Source organism: Dipodomys merriami, unplaced genomic scaffold, assembly GCF_024711535.1.
Source record: "Dipodomys merriami isolate MVZ:Mamm:240054 unplaced genomic scaffold, mDipMer1.0.p SCAF_1, whole genome shotgun sequence".
In the NCBI taxonomy this organism is placed as follows: Eukaryota; Metazoa; Chordata; class Mammalia; order Rodentia; family Heteromyidae; genus Dipodomys; species Dipodomys merriami.
The window spans coordinates 4,949,221-4,971,673 of record NW_027202270.1 but is presented as its reverse complement, the minus strand read 5'-3'; the positions used below and the strand labels follow the sequence as shown (position 1 = coordinate 4,971,673).

At 46.1% G+C, this 22,453-nt stretch overlaps 1 protein-coding gene across 1 annotated transcript; it reads left to right on the top strand.

The window, feature by feature from the left end:
• Positions 1 to 10,850: 10,850 nt before the first annotated feature.
• Positions 10,851 to 15,609, top strand: LOC138825853 (female-specific lacrimal gland protein-like). The gene is made up of 7 exons (XM_070020526.1): positions 10,851 to 10,978; positions 12,084 to 12,223; positions 12,782 to 12,849; positions 13,714 to 13,824; positions 14,021 to 14,119; positions 14,334 to 14,367; positions 15,333 to 15,609. Exons 1-6 carry the CDS (start codon positions 10,910 to 10,912, stop codon positions 14,354 to 14,356), a joined length of 510 nt encoding a protein of 169 aa, XP_069876627.1. The 5' UTR covers positions 10,851 to 10,909; the 3' UTR covers positions 14,357 to 14,367; positions 15,333 to 15,609.
• Positions 15,610 to 22,453: the final 6,844 nt, after the last annotated feature.

Genomic DNA, 22,453 nt, shown 5'->3' with positions numbered 1-22,453 from the left:
CTCTTTTTTGGAGCGGGATGGAATTCTCCACCAAAACCCCGGGTGTTTGCAACTGCCAGGTAGTACACGGCATATTGATTATGGGATATTGATTATGGGATATTGATGAGGAGCCAGTTTCCTTAACCCAGGAATCATCCAGAAGGAGAGGAGAATGGGGTTCATTCCACCCAGGGCAGGGGACGATGGTATGGAGATGGTGGAACTCCAGGGCACTGACCACTGTGACTTCTTCCATGGCAGACGCTGGTACTAACTATTTCCAGCCTGTAGAACTAACGGAAGACCACCTCATCTTCACAACAGGAATGTGGACGAGGAAGGAAATATACGCATGATCCTGGTGGCAGGTGAGCCAGGGGCTGGGCTGCGGATGGGGGAGAGTAGGCTAATGGCTCCCTTTCCAGTGCTCTGTGCACGCAGGAGGCCTCAGGGAACCCTCCCCCGTGGGTCTCTTCCCATACACTGGGCTCTGTGGCACACTCGTTTAGTCCACCCGATGCTACGGCTCCCTGGGCAGCGGCACATGCCACTCACACAGTGATAATCTGGCTGTCAGCTAGGAGCACACAGTGAAAATCTTTATTAAATGTGATTTATGCAGACTCTATTGTCTCCTTAGTGGTGGCGTGAGCCCATTTCCATGTTGAACTCTCCCACTACGTGCTCAAAGGGTGGAGATAAATCTAAAATTCCTCTCAGATGAATGGAAATTGAGCCTCTCAAATGTCTTGTTCTCCAACCAGAAAATAATGTGGGCTCGGGCTGAACACCTAGCACCAAGCACCTGAGTTTTATAATGGGGCGTCCATCTGACTCAGCATCACCTTATCTCATCCTCTCGTTTGAGGGAGGGTCAAGAGCACAGAAAGTGTGTGCTGAAATGCTCATAGGAAATAAAGAACTCTCCGGTGGATTCGGGTGGCTCGCGCCTGTCATCCCAGCTACTCAGGAGGCTGAGATCCGAGGATTGTGGTACAAAGCCGCCCGGGACAGGAAAGTGCATGGGATTCTGATCTCCAGTGAAATCACCAGAAAGCCAAAAATGGGGCTGTGCAGCTCACGTGGGTAGAATGCTCGCCTTGACCAGAAAGGACGATGCTCAGGGAGAGTACTCAGTTCAGCCAAGCACCGCCTCCTCCCCCAACTCAGGTCCATCATCCTTGGTCATTGGTGCAAGGCTGAAACCAAATATGCTCAAATGGTCAGCTTGCAGCTGGAGGAGGGATCGTAAGGACCCAAAAGAGGTGCGTACCCGCAAAGTGTTCACCTCCATCTACATCAGCCCCCTCCTTCATTCCATAGGGAACCCAACTTGGTCTTGGGGGGGGTGGCGGCTGGGGACAGGCCATGGACGAGGGGACAGCTCTGTGTGGCTCAGGGGACACCAGGGGACTCTATGCCATACACCCCAGGGCACACGCTTCCACACTTCCTCTCCACCCCACACAGGGAGAACATGTCAGACAACAGGGCAGCTAAAGAAGGTGGAGGAGATCGCCAACATTAAAGACTTCGAGATTACTGCCGTCATTACATCCCATGTCCAGGTGAGACCAGTGATTTTTCCTATTGCGTATATCCCCCACCCCCAAAGTGTGAAATGACATCACTATGGTCCCCACTCACTGTGACCTTTGTTGCAGCTCATTGGACTTGAGGGTTAGTGAACGGGCTTTGCACAATCCAACATCTCCATTTGATGTCTTTTTTTTCTTCCTTGCACTTTTTCAGATAAGTGTGCCCACTAAACCCATCCCTTGGGTGAGTAGATACACACAGGGCCCTCCGTCCCTTTGGGTACTCAATTCTGTCACCTTTTTCCTGGGAAGGGTGAATTCCATGGGGAAAAGAATCTCTCTTGATGGGGAAGTCATGAATATGTATCCTGACCAGGTGGCTGGTGGCTCACACCTCTCATCCCAGCTACTCAGGAGGCTGAGATCTGAGGATCAAGGTTAAAAGCTAGCCCTGGGCAGAAAACTCTGTGAGACTCTTCTTTCCAATGAACCACCAGAAAACTGGAAATGGCACCATATATGTGGCTCAAGTGGTAGAGGGCCAGCCTTGAGTTGAAGAACTGAGGGACAACACCCAGGCCCAGAGTTCAAGCCCCACAAAGGACTAGGTGTATAGATAGATAGATAGATAGATAGATAGATAGATAGATAGATAGATAGATAGATAGATAGATAGATAGATAATAGATACATAGATAGATAATAGATACATAGATAGATAATAGATACATAGATAGTTGGATGGGTATCAGACAGACAGATACAGAGACAGATGGATGGATAGATGGATAGATGGATAGATAGATAGATAGATGTAGCTATAGATACATAGATACAGATATCCAGCTGGCTAATGTGTATCTATTAATAGATATCTATATCTAAATAGATATATCTAAATATCTATAGATATCTACATCAATACATCTATATATCCTGCTGGCTTATGTGTCCACATGGTTTTCATAACTGGGAACAGAAGGACAGCACCATGTCAGGCAGGCCACATTGAACACCATGACCTCGGTGGGATCTCCATGGGAATGGACAATGTGATCCCGATGAGCTCCCTTAGCCGTAGGGCAGATCCCCATGGGTCCCTCAAGTGCCTGGGGTCTCATGTGGGGTTTCCAGGGCACAGTCCACCTCGGCCATGACCACCCCACGAGGGCATCTTCCACAGAGGTGTGGGGACAACCATGTCCTTGTCCTAGGAAGACATGACTTCTGGACACAGGCCCCGGCACAGATGGGTCCTGGGATGTCCATTGGCCCTTGGGCCATCTGGGGCCTCACATTTCTCCTTCTGTTGGACGCTTGTGCTTTCCTTGTACCATCTACACTCTGAGGACATTCCCAGGGTCTCTGATGCATCTCCCTCCTTTCTCCCCGCCCCACACACCACAGGTGGTAATGTGTTCAGGAGTGTATGCAAATCTGTGTTTAGGAATGTATGCAAATTTGCCCCCCCCCCCATGGCAGCAGCATGGTCTCTGAGAAGATGAACCATCCTGACCTTGCAGACACGTGTTTTCTCCTTTTCATCATGCTGAGCCCTGGCTTTGCTAAATGGCCTCCTTTTCTGAACTTTGCAGTACATTTACTTCCCCAAGTGATTCAATAAACAGATTGCCAAGCCTGCAATCCCGACAGTAGAGATTGACTCAATGTCCCCTGGCCCAGAATTAGCCATTCCAAGGGTATCATGGGAAAACCCTAGTCTAGAAGAGAACCATAGATGATGATGATGATGATGATGATGATGATGATTCAGAATATACTCCAGCCTCATACTTCTAATCCCAGCTACCTAGAAGGCTAAGTAAGATCTAAATATCACGGTCGGAAGTTGGCATGGTGGGTGGGGGACAGGAAAGTCTGTGAGATCCTCATCTCCAATGAATCACCCCAAAACCCAGACATTGTAGAGAGCTAGCCTTGAACACAGAGCCTGAGGAAGATATAGATAGATGATAGATAGATAGATAGATAGATAGACAGATAGATAGATAGAAAGATAGACAGACCACAAATGTGCAGAGAGTTTTGCAGTACTGGATCCTGACCTGGGCCTCAGTGCTCTACCTCTTGACCCATGAATCCCTTCTTCTGCCTTGGTGGTTTGTGAAGGTCAAGTCTTGAGGGCCTGGGCTGTGGTTACTCTACCTGTCCTTCCTGGGGAAGGTGGAGATGAGAGGCTGTCACCCTGCACCTCCCAGAGCCAGGCTGACAGGTGCCATCAGTCAACATGGAGTCAGCATGGGCTCAGCCATTAGTTCACATGGAGTCTGCCATTACTTGACATGGAGTCTGCCATTACTTGACATGGAGTCTGCCATTACTTGACATGGAATCTGCCATTACTTGATATGCATTCAGCCATTAGTTCACATGGAGTCTGCCGTCAGTTGACATGGAGTCAGTATGGATTCACTCATTAGTTGGCATGGACTTTGCCATTACTTGACATGGAGTCTGCCATCAGTTGACATAGAGTCAGCTATTAGCTGACTTGGAGTTTGCCATTAGTTCACATGGAGTCAGCATGGATTCACCCATTAGTTGACATGGATTCAGCCATTAGTTCACATGGAGTTGCTATTACTTGACATGGAGTACACCATTACTTGACATAGAGTCAGCTATCAGGAACTCAGGCACACCCATCACCTGGGGGCAGGACTTCCCTTCCCTTCCCAGGTGTGTGAGCACATTTGGTTAAAGACCCACTGGGAATTGATCAACATGGTGTCACTTTTATTATTGACCTGACTCCTGCCTATGTCCCTATTTCCACATTGAGCAGGAAATTCTTGCCACTCAAGCTAAGGACATGCCTGTCATCCCAGCTATTTGGGTAATGAACATGTGTTGCGGGGGGGATATCATGGTTCGAAGCCAGCCCAGGTAGGAAAGTCCTGGAGATGTTGATCATGGGACTGCTGGATTGATTCAGAGGAAGAACAAATCCATGGGCCAACATTGGTTCTAGGCAGAGTCCGTGGGATGATATAGGGATTATACTACTTAAGAAAGTAATCAATACTAAGGAAGCTTCAGAATTATGAAACTTCTTTCTCCCTCTGTCTGTCTGTGACTGTCTGTCTCTCTGTCTCTGTCTCTGTCTCTCTGTCTGTCTGTCTATCTCTCTGTCTGTCTGTCTGTCTCTCTCTTTCTCTCTCTTGGGTATTTTGTACTGCTCTGAGTTTGTCTCTCAATTTGTTTGAGAGAGAGAGAGAGAGAGAGAGAGAGAGAGAGATGGATAGATAGATAGTACATGGATGGATAGATGGATAGTTGGATGAATAGATGGATAGGTAGATAGATACATACATACATACATGGATGGATAGATAGATAGATGAACAGATACATAGATAGATGATGGATGGACCGATAGATGGATAGATAATGAAAAGAGCATATAATACATTACAAATAAATAGGTAATGAATGAATATATCATGCATAGTATGTGAATCAAAGTAGCTATCAGAGTACGGTAAGATCTTGAGGACTGTCTTCTATCACGTCAGGAATTGGAGAATGCAGATGTAAACATGCATGAGGGAATTCAGAAGTGTTCATCTTGGCAAAAGTTTGTTTTTTATCCCGATGATGTGAGTCCAGTTCCCCCAAACCCAAGTAACAAGTCTTTCACCAGGTGGCCGTCACCTCCGAGCCCTTTGACCTCAGGAGGCTGAGTCTGAGCAGCGAACTCCAAGGGGCAAAGTGAAGATTCTGGAAAAATCCAGGAGACTCCCCTGTCCCGTGAGCCCCAGAAAAGCCACAAGGAGAGCGGGGTGTCATCTGTTAGTATCCCCCCGCTGTCAGAAGATAATCCCTAGGAATGGAAGAAACACACCATATGAACACCTAGGAAGCCATGACCCAGGTCACCATGTTAGTGAAGAACATGTGAAGTCCACCCTTGATGAGCCGAAGCGATCATCATGGTGATTGATTCCACAACCCACCTGACCAACTGCATTGCCTCTTTGAAGGTGATTTCACGAGAATTGCCACCTGTGAAGACTGAAAGGAGGGGAAAGGGCTCAGGCTCCATTTGACTTCTGATTTCTCCAAACTGAGACAAGAGAAGTAGGCAGACAGAACAACTCCATGAACAGTGCTCCCTGTGAACCTCCCTTCCAACAGTGGGGAGAAGGTGGGGATGGACCTTCCTCCTTCACCAGGCCTCATTTTCCTCCATTGATCCTGCCTCATGTTCCCCTCAATGACTCTGGACCCTTGATCTTAGGGGAGCCAGATGGATGGATGGATGGATGGATGGATGGGTGGATGGATGGATGGATGGGTTGATGGATGGATGGATGGATGGGTGGATGAATAGATGGATAGATGGGTGGATGGGTGAATGGATGGTTACATGGATAGATGTATGGATGGGTGGATGGATGGATGATTGGGTGAATGGATGGATGGGTGGATAGATGGATGGATGGATGGGTGGATGGATGGGTGGATGGATGGTGGATGATGGATGGGTGGGTGGATGGGTATATATGTATATATGTATGTATATATGGCTGTGTATTTGCTCTAAGCTGACCACATCTCGTACGCTGCTCCAAGGTTACTTGTCTGCTGTTAGCATGCTGGTCTGAGTAAGAACTTGAACTTAGGACTGTAGAGTTGATATACAAAGGGGGTCATCGTTTCGTCCATCAGGTAATCAGTAATCTGTCATTATCTTTTTTTTTTTTTTTGTCGGTTGTGGGGTTTGAACTCTGGACCTGGGTGCTGCCCCTCAGCTCTTCAGCTCAAGGCGAGCACTCTATCACTTAAGCCACAGCGCCACTTCTGGTTTTCTAGTGGTTTATTGGAGATAAGAGTCTCCCAGACTTTCCTGGCCTGGGCTGGCTTTGAAGCATGATCCTCAGATCTCAGCCTCCTGAGTATCTAGGGTTATAGGCGTGAGCCACTGGTACCCAGCTTTCTTTATCTTTTAATATCTATTAATATATGTCTTATCTTTACGTGGTTTGACAGAGGAGTCACCATTCAATAAAGCAAATTGTAAATATGGTACATCTGGATCCACATGGAAAATACACACTTTTTTTGGTTACTTTTTTGGCCAGTCCTGGGTTTTGAATTCAGGACCTGGGATGCTGTCCCTTGAGTGTCTTTTGTTTTTTTTTGCTCCAGACTGGGTGCTCTACCCCTTAAGCCACAGTGATACTTCTGGCTTTTTTTTCTGTGTATGTAGTAGACTGAGGACTCGAACCCAGGGATTCTTTTTTTTTTTTTTTGGGGTCCGGTCGTGGGGTCTGAACTCTGGGCCTGGGCGCTGTCCCTCAGCCCTTCAGCTCAAGGCTAGCGCTCTACCACTTGAGCCACAGTGCCACTCCTGGCTTTTTTCTTTTTGCTTATGTGGTGCTGAGGAACTGAACCCAGGGCCTTAGGCATGCAAGGCAAGCGCTCTACCACTGAGCCACCTTCCCAGCCCCGAACCCAGGGATTCTTCACGTGGCCAGCACTGCTTCTAACCACTAAAGCCATTCCAGATGCCCCCCACTTATCCCCAATCAATGCTGAGACATTGATGAGAGAAAGATCAATTGTAACCGGGCGCTGTTGGCTCATGCCTGTAATCTTAGCTACTCAGGAGGCTGAGATCTGAGGATTATGGTTCAAAGCCAGCCCAGTCAGGAAAATCTGTGAAACTCTTGTCTCTAATTTAAAAAACCACCAGACAAAAACGGAAGTGGCATTGTAGCTCAAGTGGTAGAGCACTAGCTTTGAGCTGAAGAGCTGAGGGACAGCGCCCAGGCCCAGAGTTCAAGCCCCACGACCAACAACAACAAAAGAGATCACTTGTATTGACCAACCGCTTGGATAAATCCTGACTCCTGTGTGCCACCAACCAATGGGAGAGCAATTTTTTAAAATGCAATCATAAAAATAAAATCCACTGAAGACATTAAAAATAAGATGTATAATTTCTGAATTTCCTAGGAAGAAGTGAGATCCCAGACACTGGAGGTGATTTGAACTCACATCATCTCCGTCTCTACTTGTGGATGTTTCTAGAATTCAGAGTCATGGACTAGCAGATCTGTCATGAGTCCTGCCCTCCTTGCACATAACAGTGTACTCACAGCCGGCCACAAAGACCCCATCCTTGTCCTTCACGATCTTGATGGGATATTTTTGATTCTCTCCGTGTTGCCTGAAAAAAAATATCAATCACACAGAAGCAGTCGGGAAGTCCTTATTGCCAATCAATACTTTCCAAAGACTCTCTCCCCATCTGGCTGAGCGGGAGGACATCAGACACAGGAGATGCCTGTTCTTCTCCTTCTTATTCTGTCAATTCTATAATAATAATTATTATTATTACTGCATGTCTTGGGGCTTGACCTCAAGGCCTGAGCTTTGTCCCTGAGATTCTTTTTGCTCAAGGCCAGATGCTCTACCACTTGAGCCACAGTGTCCTTCCTGTTTTTGTTTTGTTTTGTTTTAGGGGTTCATTGGAAGTAAGAGACTCATAGACTTTTCCTTGATCTGGGCTGGCTTTGAATGCATGATCCTACAGATCTCAGCCTCCTGAGTAACTGGGGATGATGGGCGTGAGCCCCCAGCGCCTGGCTGTGGGTTGGATGATTATTTTGTTGGTTGAACTCTGAGCGCCGACCCTCAGCTCTTCAGCTCAAGGCTGGATGCTCTATGACTTGAGCCACAGCCCCACTTCCGGCTTTCTCTGCTTATGTGATATACCGAGAAATGGAACCCAGGCTGTCATGTGTGGGTCAGCACTCTACCCCTGAGCCACCTTCCCAGCCCCTGGTTGAATAATGTCTATCCTCATGTTAAGGCAAGGGCATTCATCTAGAGGGTTTCCATGGAAGCCATTTGTCCATCTAAGTGCACCCAATTCATTTGCACAGTTCTGTGATTTCATCTCCAGGGTCAGGGGTCAGGGCTTGAGCCGGGAAGGGGGGGGGGAGTTTTTCTTACACAATATAAAAAGTGTCAGTGAGGACTTGAACATCCTCACTGGCCACAAAGTGTCACATGAGGAGTCTCAGCCTGGACCTTGGCTAGGGAGTCGGACAGAGGACCAGGGGGTGCCATTCCCTGCTGACCTGGAGGAACGAGGGCACCGGGGCACGCTGGTCAGCTCCTTGCACATCTTGCATGTGAAGACCGTTGGTACCTGCAGAGCCAGTGGGAGAGAAATGCAGTGCAGACACCACCACCCGACACACCATGCAGTAGCCTTTAGCTTTTGCAGAGAAGAAGAAACCTTCAGGACATGACGGGGCATGTAAAGGTCAAACACACACACACACACACACACACACACACAAAAGACATGCAAGAGGAGCATGCCAGCATGATCTGATCATGATATCTCCAATAGCTGCACCTTAGGGCCAGCCCAGGCCTCGCTGAACAACAGAGTGAGGAGGAGCAGAGCCTTCATCCTATGTGTGCTGCTGCTGCTTCTCCCCGTGTTACACACGTACATGAACCCAAGGACGGCGGTGGTGCACAGGATCCCAGTGGATCCTTCCTTTTATGCGCTGTCCTCCCCAGGCCTGACACACAATGAAGCCACTGTTGCAGGTCTGAAGGCCTTTTGTCACCTGGTGACCTCAGATGTCCTGGGTTGTGGGTGATGGTCCGTGTCTGACATCTTGTCTCTTTTAATGAGGGGATTAGAGTGAAGGGGAAATCAGGTTGGGGCAGAGTGACCTTCCTGTTGGCCTTGGAAGCACAATGGAGGAATCCTGGGCCAAAGCCTGTGGTGTCTCTGCCCCTTCTGTCCCCACTCATTGAAGGAGGAAATGGGCTCCAAACCCATATTTCCAGAGCTCCACCCCAGTGGGGCGTCTGTGTGGCCTCTTATGCTGCAGTCAAAGATGGCGGCCTGTGGCTACACCTAATGACAAGGTGACCACCATGGAGAACAAATCACTAGATTCAGGACTTCTGTCACATGCATTTCTTCTGAAGAAATCATTCCTGAAGAAGACATAATATCACCTCCTGGCTGAAATATGTGCACGCTCTCTCTCTCTCTCTCTCTCTCTCTCTCTCTCTCTCTCTCTCTCTCTCTCTCTCTCTCTCACTCTCTCTCTCTGCCTAACTGCCTATCTATCTGCCTGCCTATCTATCTATCCATCTATCTATCTATCTATCTATCTATCTATCTATCTATCTATCTATCTATCTATCTATCTATCTATCTGTCTGTCTGTCTGTCTGTCTGTCTGTCTGTCTGTCTGTCTGTCTGTCTGTCTGTCTATCTAATGTATATACTACATATTTACTAGATTATAAATATATATACATATAGATGCATACCTAGTAAATCTATCTGTTTATTTGATATATATATATACACACATATATGTATATATATGTGTATATATATACATATATGTGTATATATATATATATATATATATATATATATATATATATATATAAAATATTTTTTTTTCCCTGTTCATTGAAATCCTCATTCTCTCCAGCAATCTACTGCTGGTCATTTCACGGAAGAAATGACACCAGCATTCATTCCAAATAGAAAACAAAACAAAATACATGAAAGAAAACCTTTGTTGTTGGTAGGTTTGGGGTTTTTTTTGTGGGGGGGTGGGTTTTTTGTGGGGGGTGGTTTAGAGGTGGTTGTGTTCTTTCTTTATTTTGTGTGTTTTGTTTGGGTTTCTATTTGGAATTCTGGTGTGATTTCTCCTGCGAAATGACCTGGAGATGCCGAGTAGATGGCTGGAGAGAATGAGGATGTCAATGAATATATATCTACATATATATCTATATCTACATCTATATATATAAGATAGATTTACTATATATATATATTTATAATCTAGTAAATATGTAGTATATATATTGGATAGCTAGCTAGATAGATAGATATAGGTTATTAGGCATAGCCACAGGCCGCCATCTTTAAATGCAGCGTAAGAGGCCACACAGACGCCCCACTGGGGTGGAGCTCTGGAAATATGGGTTTGGAGCCCATCTCCTCCTTCAATGAGTGGGGACGGAAGGGGCAGAGACACCACAGGCTTTGGCCCAGGATTCCTCCATTGTGCTTCCAAGGCCAACAGGAAGGTCACTCTGCCCCAACCTGATTTCCCCTTCACTCTAATCCCCTCGTTAAAAGAGACAAGATGTCAGACACGGACCATCACCCACAACCCAGGACATCTGAGGTCTCTCAGGTGACAAAAGGTCTTCAGACCTGCAACAGTGGCTTCATTGTGTGTCAGGCCTGGGGAGGACAGCGCATAAAAGGAAGGATCCACTGGGATCCTGTGCACCACCGCCGTCCTTGGGTTCTGTGTGTGTGCAACACAGGGGTAAGCAGCAGCAGCAGCAGCACACACAGGATGAAGGCTCTGCTCCTTGCTCTGCTGCTCGGCGTGGCCTGGGCTGGCCTTGAGGTCACACAGTCTGAGGTACCATGATCAGACCATGCTGGCATGCTCCTCTTGCATGGCCTCTGTGTGTGTGTGTGTGTGTGTGTGTGTGTGTGTGTGTGTGTGTGTGTGTGTGTGTGTGTGTGTGTGTGAGTTTTGCTACTTTTTTTTTGCCAGTTCTGGGGTTTGAACTGTCCTTGAGCTTTTTTTTACACAAGGCTGGTGCTCTCCCACTTGAGCCATGGTACCATCTCCAGCTTTTTCCTGTGTATATGGTATACTGAGGAATCCAACCCAGGGCTTTGTTCATGCTAACCAAGCACTCTACCACTCTTGCAACCTGCCCAGTACCTGTTTTGCTCTCTTTAATAGCAGGTGGATTCATGTGTCTCTCTAATGGGGAGAATGCTTTTCTATCCTTCAGCTCTCTGTGGTGTGTGGAGCATTGCCTGTTCAGTCCAAAAGCCATAGCAACTGCGTAAGAACTTAGGTGGGGCAGTATGTCAGCACTGCATTGAATCCCTGCCACCTCTATATGTGCATTGCTTCTCTTTATTTTTTTTTTATGTCAGTCTTGGGTCTTGAACTGAGGGCCTGGGCACTCCCTCAACTCTTCAGCTCAAGGCTGAGCATTCTACCACTTTGAGCCACATATATGGCACCACTTCTGGTTTCCTAGTGGCTCATTGGAGATAAAAGTCTCACTACCATTTTAACCCATATATATGGTACCGCTTCCAGTTTTGTGAGTGGTTCATTGGAAAGTAGAGTCTCACTACCATTTTTAATCCATATATATATGGTGCCACTTCCAGTTTTCTGGTGGTTCATTGGAGATAAGATTCTCACGGACATTCCTGCCTTAGGCTGGCTTTGAACCTGTGATCTTCTAGATCTCAGCCTCCCTGAGTAGCCAGGATGACAGGTGTTAGCCACTCAGACCCAGCTGTGCAATAGTTTATCACGTGTCTCTGAGCTATGGTGTCACCCTATGGGACTCTACCAGAGAGGCGAGGCCCCGCCTTCTCTGCTCCACCCCATCAGGGTTGAGAGTGTGCTGGGCTCCATGGGGGAACAGCACTGGGGACAGAAGAGGGGAGAAAGGCCCTGGCTGACATGTGCAATGGCATACTTGTCCTTCTAGGTCAATGGGGAATGGCACACCCTGGCCATTGCCTCAGACAACCCGGAGAAGACCCAGAAAGGAGGACCCCTGAGATTCCTGCTGCGACACCTCCAGGTTTCGGAAGATTATCAATCCATAACTGTCACCTTTTGTATCTGGTGAGCAAATATCCCCCCTCTACCCTGCAAATGAAAAGACAGAACCATGGGCTTCTCAGAGTCACAGGGCCTTTGGTCTGCAGGCTGCCATTTACATTTTCACAAGTTGGACCACAAATATCCTCACTCCCTGACACAGGTGACTTTCACCCCTGTGTCCATCACCTTGACAATAAGATTTAAAAAAGTGAAAAAGAAAAGCAAAGAACCAGCCTGGGCAGGAAACTCCATGAGACTCTTATATCCAATTAACCACTCAAAAAACAAAAACCCACCCCCAAAAGAACAGGACCTGGAGCTGTGGTTCAAGTGGTAGAGTGCCTGGCCTTGAGAAAAAAAAAAGAAGCTCAGGCCTGGGCCCTGAGTTCAAGTCCCCAGGACATGAACACAGATAATCATCATAAAAAGAATTAATAGAATAAGAATGAGAAGAATGAGATTAAAAGGCATCTCCTATGTCTGATGTCCTCAGCCAGATTAGAAAAAAAAAAAGTGACTGGAACGTGTATTGATTGGAAATAAGGACTTCCTGATTGCTTTGTGTTGCTGTTTTATTAGGAAAGATGGCGTGTGCAATTTATACACTGTCACAGCTCCCCTGGAGAACGGATTCTACGTGGGACAATGTGAGTATTCCATGTTATGCAAGGAGGGCTCAACTGCAAACACGGGCGAGCACTCAGTGAGGGGAGATTCCTCAGCTCTTCCCATCCAGGGCGTCAAAATCTAGAAACATAAAGATAGTGGTCAGGACTGAGTCATGAAACCATGACCCCTCCTGATATCAATTCTACTGTAACGATAAATTTAAAATGTTTTACATTGGAAAAAGATAATGAAGGATATATTTATAGATACTAAAATATGAAGATAACAAATAATAAAAATTAAAAGATAAAAAATATTTTAAGCATCATAAAAATGTGTTTTAAAAATAATAAAAATTCATTTTTAAAAAGATAAAAATATTTTAAAAGATAGTAAATCTATTTTTTAAAGATAGTATAAATACATTTTGGGGAAAGATAATAAAAATAAATACATTTTTAAAGCATGTTTGCATTCAATAGATAGCTACTGAAGGAAACCGAGTCTCATTTTCTAAAACCTCAGCTATAGAAGATAAAATACCAATAACAGAGCCAATCTTCACTTATTGACATGCAGTCAATTAGACCTGGAACAAGTGGAGGTTCGGATCTGTGGATACGTGTTTTATGGTGGTTTTGGGGATGGGGGAGAATTCAGGACTTGGTTGGAGTGGGGTGGAATTCTCCACCCAAACTCCAGGCATTTGCAACTGCCAGGAAGTTCATGGCATATTGATTATGGGATATTGATGATTGGATATTGAAGAGGAGCCAGGTTCCTCAACCCAGGAATCATCCAGAAGGAGTGGAGAATGGGTTCATTCCACCTGGAACAGGGGACAATGGCATGGAGATGGTGGAACTCCAGGGCACTGACCACCGTGACTTCTTCCATGGCAGACGCTGGTACTAACTATTTCCAACTTGTGGGTCAAACGGAAGACACTGTGACCTTCTTCAATGTAAATGTGGATGAGGAGGGAAATATCACACGCATGATCCTGGTGGCAGGTGAGCGAGGGGCTGGGCTGGAGATGGGGGAGAGCAGGCCAATGCTCCCTTTCCAGTGCTCTTGTGCATGGAGGAGGCCTAGGGGTGGCACAATGGGGGCAGAAACGCCTCCCCTTCAAGACACAGGCTCTGTGGCACTGGACTCTAGGCCACACCCAGGGCACGCCCTTCCTGATGTCCTCTCCACCCCACACAGGGAGAACATGTCAGAGCCCATGGCAGCCAGAGAAGGTAGAGGAGCTGGCCAAGATGTTGGGCTTCCAGATCATCACCCTGGAAGAAATCCCCTGTCCAGGTGAGGCCAGGGCTGCTGCTGCTTCTTACAGCATGCAAAAATAAATAAATAAATAAATAAATAAGAACAAAAGCATGAAATGGAATCACTAAGGTCCCTGTTCACTATGACCTTCATGTGCACTGGACTTGACAGTTAGTGATCGGGCTTTGCACAACCCAACATCTCCATTTGATCCTGTTTTTGTTTTTTTCTTCCTTGCACTTTTTCACAGATGAGTGTCCCGAGGAATACTGAGCATCCCTGGGGTGAGTGGACACACACAGGGCTCTCTGGCCTATTGGGTACTCTAATTTTGTCACATTTTTTTCCTGGGGGAGTTGGGCTCCATGGGGGGAAAAGAATCTCTCTTGATGGAGGCTGTGGGCATCTCTGTGTTGAAGTCATGAAAATGTATCCTGGCTGGGTGGCAGGTGGCTCACGCCTGTCATCCCAAATGCTCAGGATGCTGAGATCTGAGGATCGCAGGTTCAAAGCCAGCCCAGGCAAGGAACATCCCTGAGACTCTCATATCCAATGAACCACCAGAAAACCAGAAGTGGCACCATATATGTGGCTCAAATGGTAAAGCAATTGCCTGGAGCTGAAGAGCTGAGGGACAGTGCCCAGGCCCAGAGTTCAAAACCTACAACCAACTAGAGAGAGAGAGAGAGAGAGAGAGAGAGAGAGAGAGAGAGAGAGAGAGAGAGAGAGAGAGAGAGAGAGAGAGAGAGAGAAAGGGGGAGGGAGGAAGGGAGGGAGGGAGGGAGAGAAAGATAGTTGGATGGATGGATAGATAGATAAATATAGATACAGATAGATAGATATAGATATCCAGCTGGCTCATGTGTATCTACAGATAGATAACTATATCTAAATAGATATATCTAAATATCTATAGCTATCATATCCATATATCTACATCTATATATTGCTGGCTCATGTGTTCTCATAGTTCTATAACTGGGGAACAGAAGGACAGCCCTGTGTCATGCAGGCCGCACTGAACACCATGACTTTGGTAGGATCTCCATGGGGTTGGATGACGTGACTCCAATGATCTCCTTAGCCATAGGACAGATCCCCGCAGGTCCCTCCAGTGCCTGGGGCCCTGGGCACAGATGGGGTCCTGTGACATCCATTGGCCCTTGGGCCATCCAGGGGGACCTCAGGTTGTCCTTCAACCCCTTGTGTAGTTGGCATCTTCTGTCTCAGCCATGCATGTCCTCCCCAGGTGGCAACTTGCTCAGGATTTGCACATGCATCCGTCTTCCTCCCTGGATGGCAGAACTGTCTCTAGGACAAAAATCAATCAATTAATCAATCAATCAACCAATCAACCAGTACCATCGTCCAGAACTTTCCCCACATCGTTTCCTCTTTCCCTGGGAAGTCATCTTCTGGATTTCTGGCTCGGCATCCTCGTCGTCTTCTTCTTCTTCCCCTTTTCTCCTGACATTCATGCCATCCTGATCTCACTGAGCCAATCAATAAAGCAATTATTATTATTATCTCTGCCTCTGGTGTGAAGAAGCCTTTTGTTGTTGTTGTTGATTTGCCTGTCAACTCCGTGAGCTTGTTCTGACCCCTTGGGTCTTCTGGAAGGAGACAATGGGGGAAAGACTTCCTCAATCCTGGAGGGGGGGGACAGCAGACAAGAAAGTCCATGAGACGCTGATCTCCAAGGAACCACCAGGAAACCGGAAGTGGTGCCATATTGGTGGCTCCAAGTGGTTGAGCGTTGTTGGCCTTGAGCTGAAGACCTGAGGGACAGCACCCAGGCTCTGAGTTCAAGACCAATGGGGGGAGAACACAAAAAAAGTACTGCCAAGGTGGGAGAAAGGAGACATCCAGGAGGTTCGGGTGGAAGAGAGTTTCCTGAGGAGATCCAAACTTCTGGGCTGCAGCAGATATGGATGGAGGTGTACTGACTGTGAACTGATGGCGAAGAGGGACTTTGGAGGGGAGGGAGAGGAGGGGGGTGTGGCCGCTGCAGAAGCAGAGGTGAACTTGGAGTCTGGGGGAAGGAGGCAGGACCAGGGCTGATGAGGAAATGAGCTTGGAGGAGGAGGAAGTGCACTCAGAGGAGGAGGAAGTGAGCTCAGAGGAAGAGCAAATGAACTTGAAGGAGGAATTGAGCTCAGAGGAGGAGGACATGACCTCAAGGGAGAAGGAAGTGACCTCAGAGGAGGAGGAAGTGAGCTCAGAGGAGGAGGGAGTGACCTTAGAGGTGAGTGACATGACATCAGGGGAGAAGAAAGTGACCTCAGAGGAGGAGGAAGTGAGCTCAGCAGAGGATGAAGTGATCTCAGAAGAGGAGGAGGTGACTTCAGAGAAAGAGGAAGTGAGCTCAGAGGAGCAGGAAGTGACCTTAGAGGAAGAGGAAGTGACATCAGCAGAGGAGAAAGTGACAGAGGTGGAGGAGATGACCTCAGGGGAAAAGGAAGTACCTCAGAGTAAGAGGAAGTGACTTCAGAGGCAGACAATAAGACCTCAGAGGAGGAGGAAGTGAAATCAGAGGAGGAATTGATCTTAGAGGAGGAGGAAGTGACCCTACAGATGGAGGAAGTGACCTTAGAGGAGGAGGACATGACCTCAGGATTGAGAAGGAAGTGATGTCAGAGGAAGAGGAAGTGACTTCAGAGGCAGAATGAGGCCTAAGAGGAGGAGGACGTGAGTTCAGAGGAGGTGGATCCTTACCTGGTTTGGGGAGGAGTGTGATGCTAGCTTCATAAAATGAGTTTGGAATTGCTCCCTGTGTCTATTTAACAGAAGAGCTTTAGGAGTATTAGTGTTAGTTCATCTTTAAAAGTCTTATAGAATTCAGTGGTGAATCCATCTGGGCCTGGGCTTTTCCTTGTTGGAAGACTTGTGATTGCTTCCTCAATCTCATTGCGAGGTATTGGACTGTTTACCTCCTTTATACGTCTTGATTCAGCTTAGGCAGTTTGCATGTCTCTAGAAACATCCATTTCTGCTAGATTTTCCTTCTTTTTTGAGTATAGGTTTTGAAAGTAGTCCTTTATAATCATTCAGGTTTCTTGGATGTTTGTTGAAATAATTCCTGTGGCATCTCTGATTTTATTGATTTGAGTCTCCTTTCCTCTTTTTGTCATCAATCTCGCTAGTGGTCTCTCAATTATATTATTTTTTCCCAAAAAATCAGCTTTTTGATTTATTGTTTTATGTACAGTTTTTTTCAGACTCTATTTCATAAATTTCTGCCCTAATCTTTGTTATCTCTCTCCATCTAATGGTGTTGGGTTTGGTTTGTTCTTGTTGTTATAGCAGCATTAATTGTACCATGAAGTTATTTACTTAAGATGTTGTTTTCATTTTCATTGACTTGTAAGAACTTTCTAGTTTCTTGCTTAATTTCTTCTGTGACACAGTAGTGTGTTATTCAGCTTGCATGTGTTTGAGGGTTTTCTGCAATATGTTTTGTTGTTGAGAACTAGTTTGATTCCACTGTTGTCTGATAGAATGCAAGGAGTTATCTCAATTCTCTTGTATTTGCTTAGGTTCTTTGTGTGTACTACGATGTGGTCTGTTTTTGAGAATGTTCTATGGGATACTGAGAATGTGACTTGGATCATTGTTGGGTGAAATATGCTATAGATATCTGCTAAATCCATTTGGGTGATGGTGTCATTTAATTCAGGAGCTTCTTTGCTTATTTTTTATTTGGTTGACCTGTCTTTTGGTGAGAGGGGAGTATTAAAATCTTCCAATATTATTATATTGGGGTCTATCATATTCTGTAAGTCCAAAAATGTTTGTTTAACATATTTAGGTGCTCCATTGTTTGGTGCATAAATATTGACCACTGTGATTTCCTCTTCATTGGATCATTCCCTTTATTAATATATAATGATCTTCCTTGTCTCTTGGTGGATTTTAATGAAAAACCTATTTTATCAAATGCCAATATGTCTACACCTGCCTTCTTGCAGGATGCATTTGCATGAAAAATACTTTTCCATCCCTTCACTTGGAATTTGTTTTTACATTTGACTGTGAGATGAGTCTTTTGGAGACAGAAAATGGCTGGATCTTGTTTTTTGTTTTTGTTTTTATACAATCTGCTGCTCCACTTCTTTAGATTGGTTATTGGTTATTATGGAGAGATGTGTCATATTTTCTGGCATTTTCTTGATTTCCTGTATTTTGCTTCTTTCCTCTTCCTGTGCTTACTAAACTAGTCTTCTAGTGATTTTTGTCTAATGTGTTTTCTTGACTGTTTTCTTCACATTGCATGCTTCTCTTTAGTATTCTTTGTAATGTTGGTTTAGTGTTCATGAATTCCTTTAATTTTTGTTTGTCATGAAGGTTTTAGTTTCACAGTCAAATGTAAATGATAGCTTTGTTAGGTACACGATTTGGGGTTGGCAGCTGTGGATCTTCAGGACTTGAATTATACCATTCTAGAGAGATCTGTAATGATTCTGATCATTCTGTTGTAATGTATCTCCTTCTTTGATTTTGCTGTCTTTAAAATTTTTTAATTCTTTGTGTTTTAAGCCCAATATTTTCACCATGATGTGTCTAGAAGTATTTCTTCTTGGATCTTGATTACTGGAAACTCTGTATGCCTCTGTCAGATGGGTGAGATTTTCTCTCAAGATTGTGGAAGGTTTCTATTATTTTATTGAATAGGTTTTTCAATGCCTTTAGTTTTTAATTTTTCCACTTATCAATCCTGGCTACATATAAATTTGATCTTTTGGCTGACGCTGCCAATTCTTAGATTTCCCTTTGCAATGTTTTTTTTTTCCCATGCCTTTGATTTTTTTTTTGTTCTAATTCCTCTGTTTTAACCTCAACTCCTGACACTCTGTTTTCTATTTCACCTCTTCTGTTGCCTTCCACTGTGCATTCCACTGTGGTTTGCAATAGGGAAATTGAACCTTTTATGCTTCCAAGTGCTTTGCTGAGGTCAGCTCTCATGGTGTTAATTTTGTCTTTTAATGAAGTGTGTAACATTTCCATTTTTTCTCTCCATGTCTTTTTCAGTGACTTGTATATTCTTTGTCATTTCCTGTTTGCAACCCTGTGTTTGTTTTGGATATCCCCCCTTTTATTCATTGGCCAATTCTCTCATTTCTTTGCTGGTTCTTTTGTACTCCATCTCCTTCACTCTCACTAGGGACCTTCCCTGGATGGTTGTTGGCTTTTGGATTTGGTTTGTTGTCTTGATTACTCAAGAATTTTGTAATCTTTTATTGTGATTCACGCATTTGGGTTCAGGCATTGTCAGGGTCATTCAGGTTGTGGTGGTGGAGTGTGATTCATTGGATGGATGGTTGTTAGACTTTCTTCGCATTTGGCAATCTTCATCTCTGGGTGGTGCAGATAGTGTAATGTATCCGGGTCAGTTGTTAGGGTTCTGTGTGGGGATGTCCAGTTTTCTGGCCTAGGCTTAAGCCTGGTGGCGAGTTCCCACTATTGGCACAGCAGTCTAGTGTCCTGGCCCAGTTCTGTGTCTGGGATAGGCAGATTCCCACTAGTTGTGGTTCGGGGCTTGTTCTGACTGGAGTCCTGGACTGGCATCTATTTCCAGAGGGCCGGGGAGCAGTGTTCCAGCACCTGGACCTTGTTTGAGCATTGTAGGGGAGGGCACAGGTTCCCAGTATGCTTCAATGGGAGGTTACCCCCACCCAAGGCCTGGATTGGGAGAGGTGGGGCCTCAGAAGGGGTGGGCTCCCCCATGGTGATGGGGAGATTGTCCCTGCTCATATCCCAGGCTGGCACCTTCTCAGTCTTGGGCTGACATCTACATCCCACAGAGTGAGGGGCTGTGACACCTGGACTGGTGGGGTCTTATCCCCAGGATGGCTTGCTCTTGCTTGGTGGGTGGTGCATGTTTGGCTTCTGGCTAACTTGCACTGGGTAAAGTAGCCTGTGTGCAGCCCCTGGGTTGGCAAGCTCTCCTCAGGCTGACAGACACTTGGTCTGGCCTGGGGTGTGGGCTGGAGAGGCTGGGTTCAGGCCTCCAGGGTGGGCATGAGCTTCAGAAGCGACAGGATACCACCAAGTCCAGGGCAGATTGTCCCCTCAGTCTTTTAGCAGATCAAGATTTTCTGCCAGCAGCCAGGGCAGTGCAGGATGCTGGGTCCTTGTGACCAATCGATATTGGTCCCGGTGGTCTTCTGCTACAAGTTGGTGGATGATGGGGGGGTGGGGATGAGGGAAGGTTCTGGCCTCTTTGTCCTCTACAAGTGTGGTGTCTCTTCTCTGTTGGGAGGAAGGGGTTGGGGCCAAGTACTCTGGGTTACCACCAATGCTGGACTTCTGTGGGAGGGTCCCCAACAGGGTACTCACAGTTTCTGGCATTGGTTCTGGGCTGACCGGCAGTGCTGTGTTTTGTGAATCTCGATACGATACTACAGTCTTCACTGGTGATGTGTCACTTTCTGTGCTGGTCATATCCTGAGTAGCCACAGGGCTACACTCAGGGCTTCACTGCACTGCAGGTGCTGAATGGGATTTAAGTTCTTTGTTCTTGTGATTCTCTACCTGCTTATATTATTCTTGATGTCAGTCTCTTGGGGAGAAGTGTATGTTAGGATCCTGAATCTCTGTTTGATTAGAAAGAGCTAGAGTAATATATTGCTTCACCATTATATTGATCAGACCTAAGGCGTTAAACAACTATTCAGTTTACTCCTGCCAAGGACCATTTTGAACCCTTTCTATGTACCTACATATGTAATCTTGACACTACCACTATGGGCCAGCCATCATTGTCATTTTATAGATGAGGAAGCCGAGGCATAGGGAGAAAGCTTGTTAAAAGTTCTCCCCTCGTAGAGATGACAGACTTGTGATTCATACATAGGATGTCTGGTTCAGGATCATTAGTCACTATCATTTTGTGTTGCTTTGGGAATGAAGAGTATGGGTGAGTATATCTGATTTTGTTTATTTTATTTGTGGACCAGAGTGTGTTTTCATGCTCCCTGAGGGGTCCCAGGGCTGGGGGGTGGCATGGGGGATTTGGCTGGGGAGAAGCAGGCACTGCCCATCTGGCTGCCAGAGTGGCTGGTACTCTTTACTAGCAATTTCCATGAGAGTCTCTGCACTGGAAGGAGAGGGCTGGCAGACGGAAAAGCAGCAAGACCCTGTGTGGTGAGCCAGGCCTGGGGGAAGACTGATGAGTCTCTGTGGAAGGACTCTTTGTTTGCTGACACTTCGCCTCTCTTCCTATTTTTGAGGCCAGGGAGGAAGCAACTGACTTTCACTTGAGCTAACAGCCCTGCCTTTGTTCTTGGAGAAAACAGAACCACCTTACCCCTCATGCCAGCTAGTCATATCAACAACTGCTGACTCCATTCTGAGAGCTCTTTTTTTTCCTGCAAGTTTTGACACTAATCGGGGTGGTCTGAGACAACTGGGAAGGAGATGTCTAGCCCACGAACGCTGGGAAGGCAGCACCAAGGGAATTCAGATACATCTCCCTGGCACTCAGGGACCAGCTTATGGCAGTCATACCATCTGCAGGCTACTCACCCACTAATACATTCTGGGCTTAGTCCCACTCTTGACCCACAGGCTGGACCTTTTGGTAAAATTTTGTCAAACTGGTCTGATCCTTTCCAGAGAGGGTCACCCTGTGGGGCAGGTCAGACATTTTCCAGTGCCCAACCTCCCCGGTGAAATTTAACTTGTGTGTGTGTGTGTGTGTGTGTGTGTGTGTGTGTGTGTGTGTGTGTGTGTGTGTGTGTGTGTGTGTGTGTGTGTGTGTGTGTGTGTGTGATTTAAATTCCAAATACTTTCTCTTTCAAATTAATTTTTTCCAGTCATGGGACTTGAACTCAGGGCCTGGGCCTGGGCACTGTCCTTGAACTCTTTTGCTCAAGGCTAGTGCTTCACCACTTTGAGCCACAGCTCCACTTCTGGTTTTCTAGTGGTTAAAATTGGAGATAAGAGTCTTAAGGACTTTCCTGCCCTGGCTGACTTTGAAACAAGATCTTCAGATCTCAGCCTCCTGAGTAGCTAGAATTACAGGTGTGAGCCACCAGTGCCTCGCCTCAAATTAAAGTTTTGGTTGACCTTAAACAATAAACTACTGGAGAGAGGATATGATTGTGGTGTTTAGAAAGGCATGGGACTATACTCTGACTTTAGTTTCTTGCCTTCTCCTTCCTTTCTTACTCTTCTCACCCTACCTCCTCTAACTCTGCTTCTTCTAAGTCTGCTTCTATCTTTTCTCTTTGATTGTGGTGGTGATAGAGGGTTTGAACTCAAGGTCATGCCCTCCGACTTTGTGGTTTTATTTATTTTGTTTTTCAGATAGGGTTTCAAGCTTTTGCCCAGACTGCACTCTGACTGAGACGCTCCTAGCTCAGCCTTCTG

Coding starts and splice junctions, on each gene's coding strand:
- LOC138825853 (XM_070020526.1), top strand. CDS start 10,910: ATGAAGGCTCTGCTCCTTGCTCTGCTGCTCGGCGTGGCCTGGGCTGGC. Junction 12,224..12,781: donor ACTGTCACCTTTTGTATCTG/GTGAGCAAATAT, acceptor CTGTTTTATTAG/GAAAGATGGCGTGTGCAATT. Junction 12,850..13,713: donor CGGATTCTACGTGGGACAAT/GTGAGTATTCCA, acceptor CTTCCATGGCAG/ACGCTGGTACTAACTATTTC.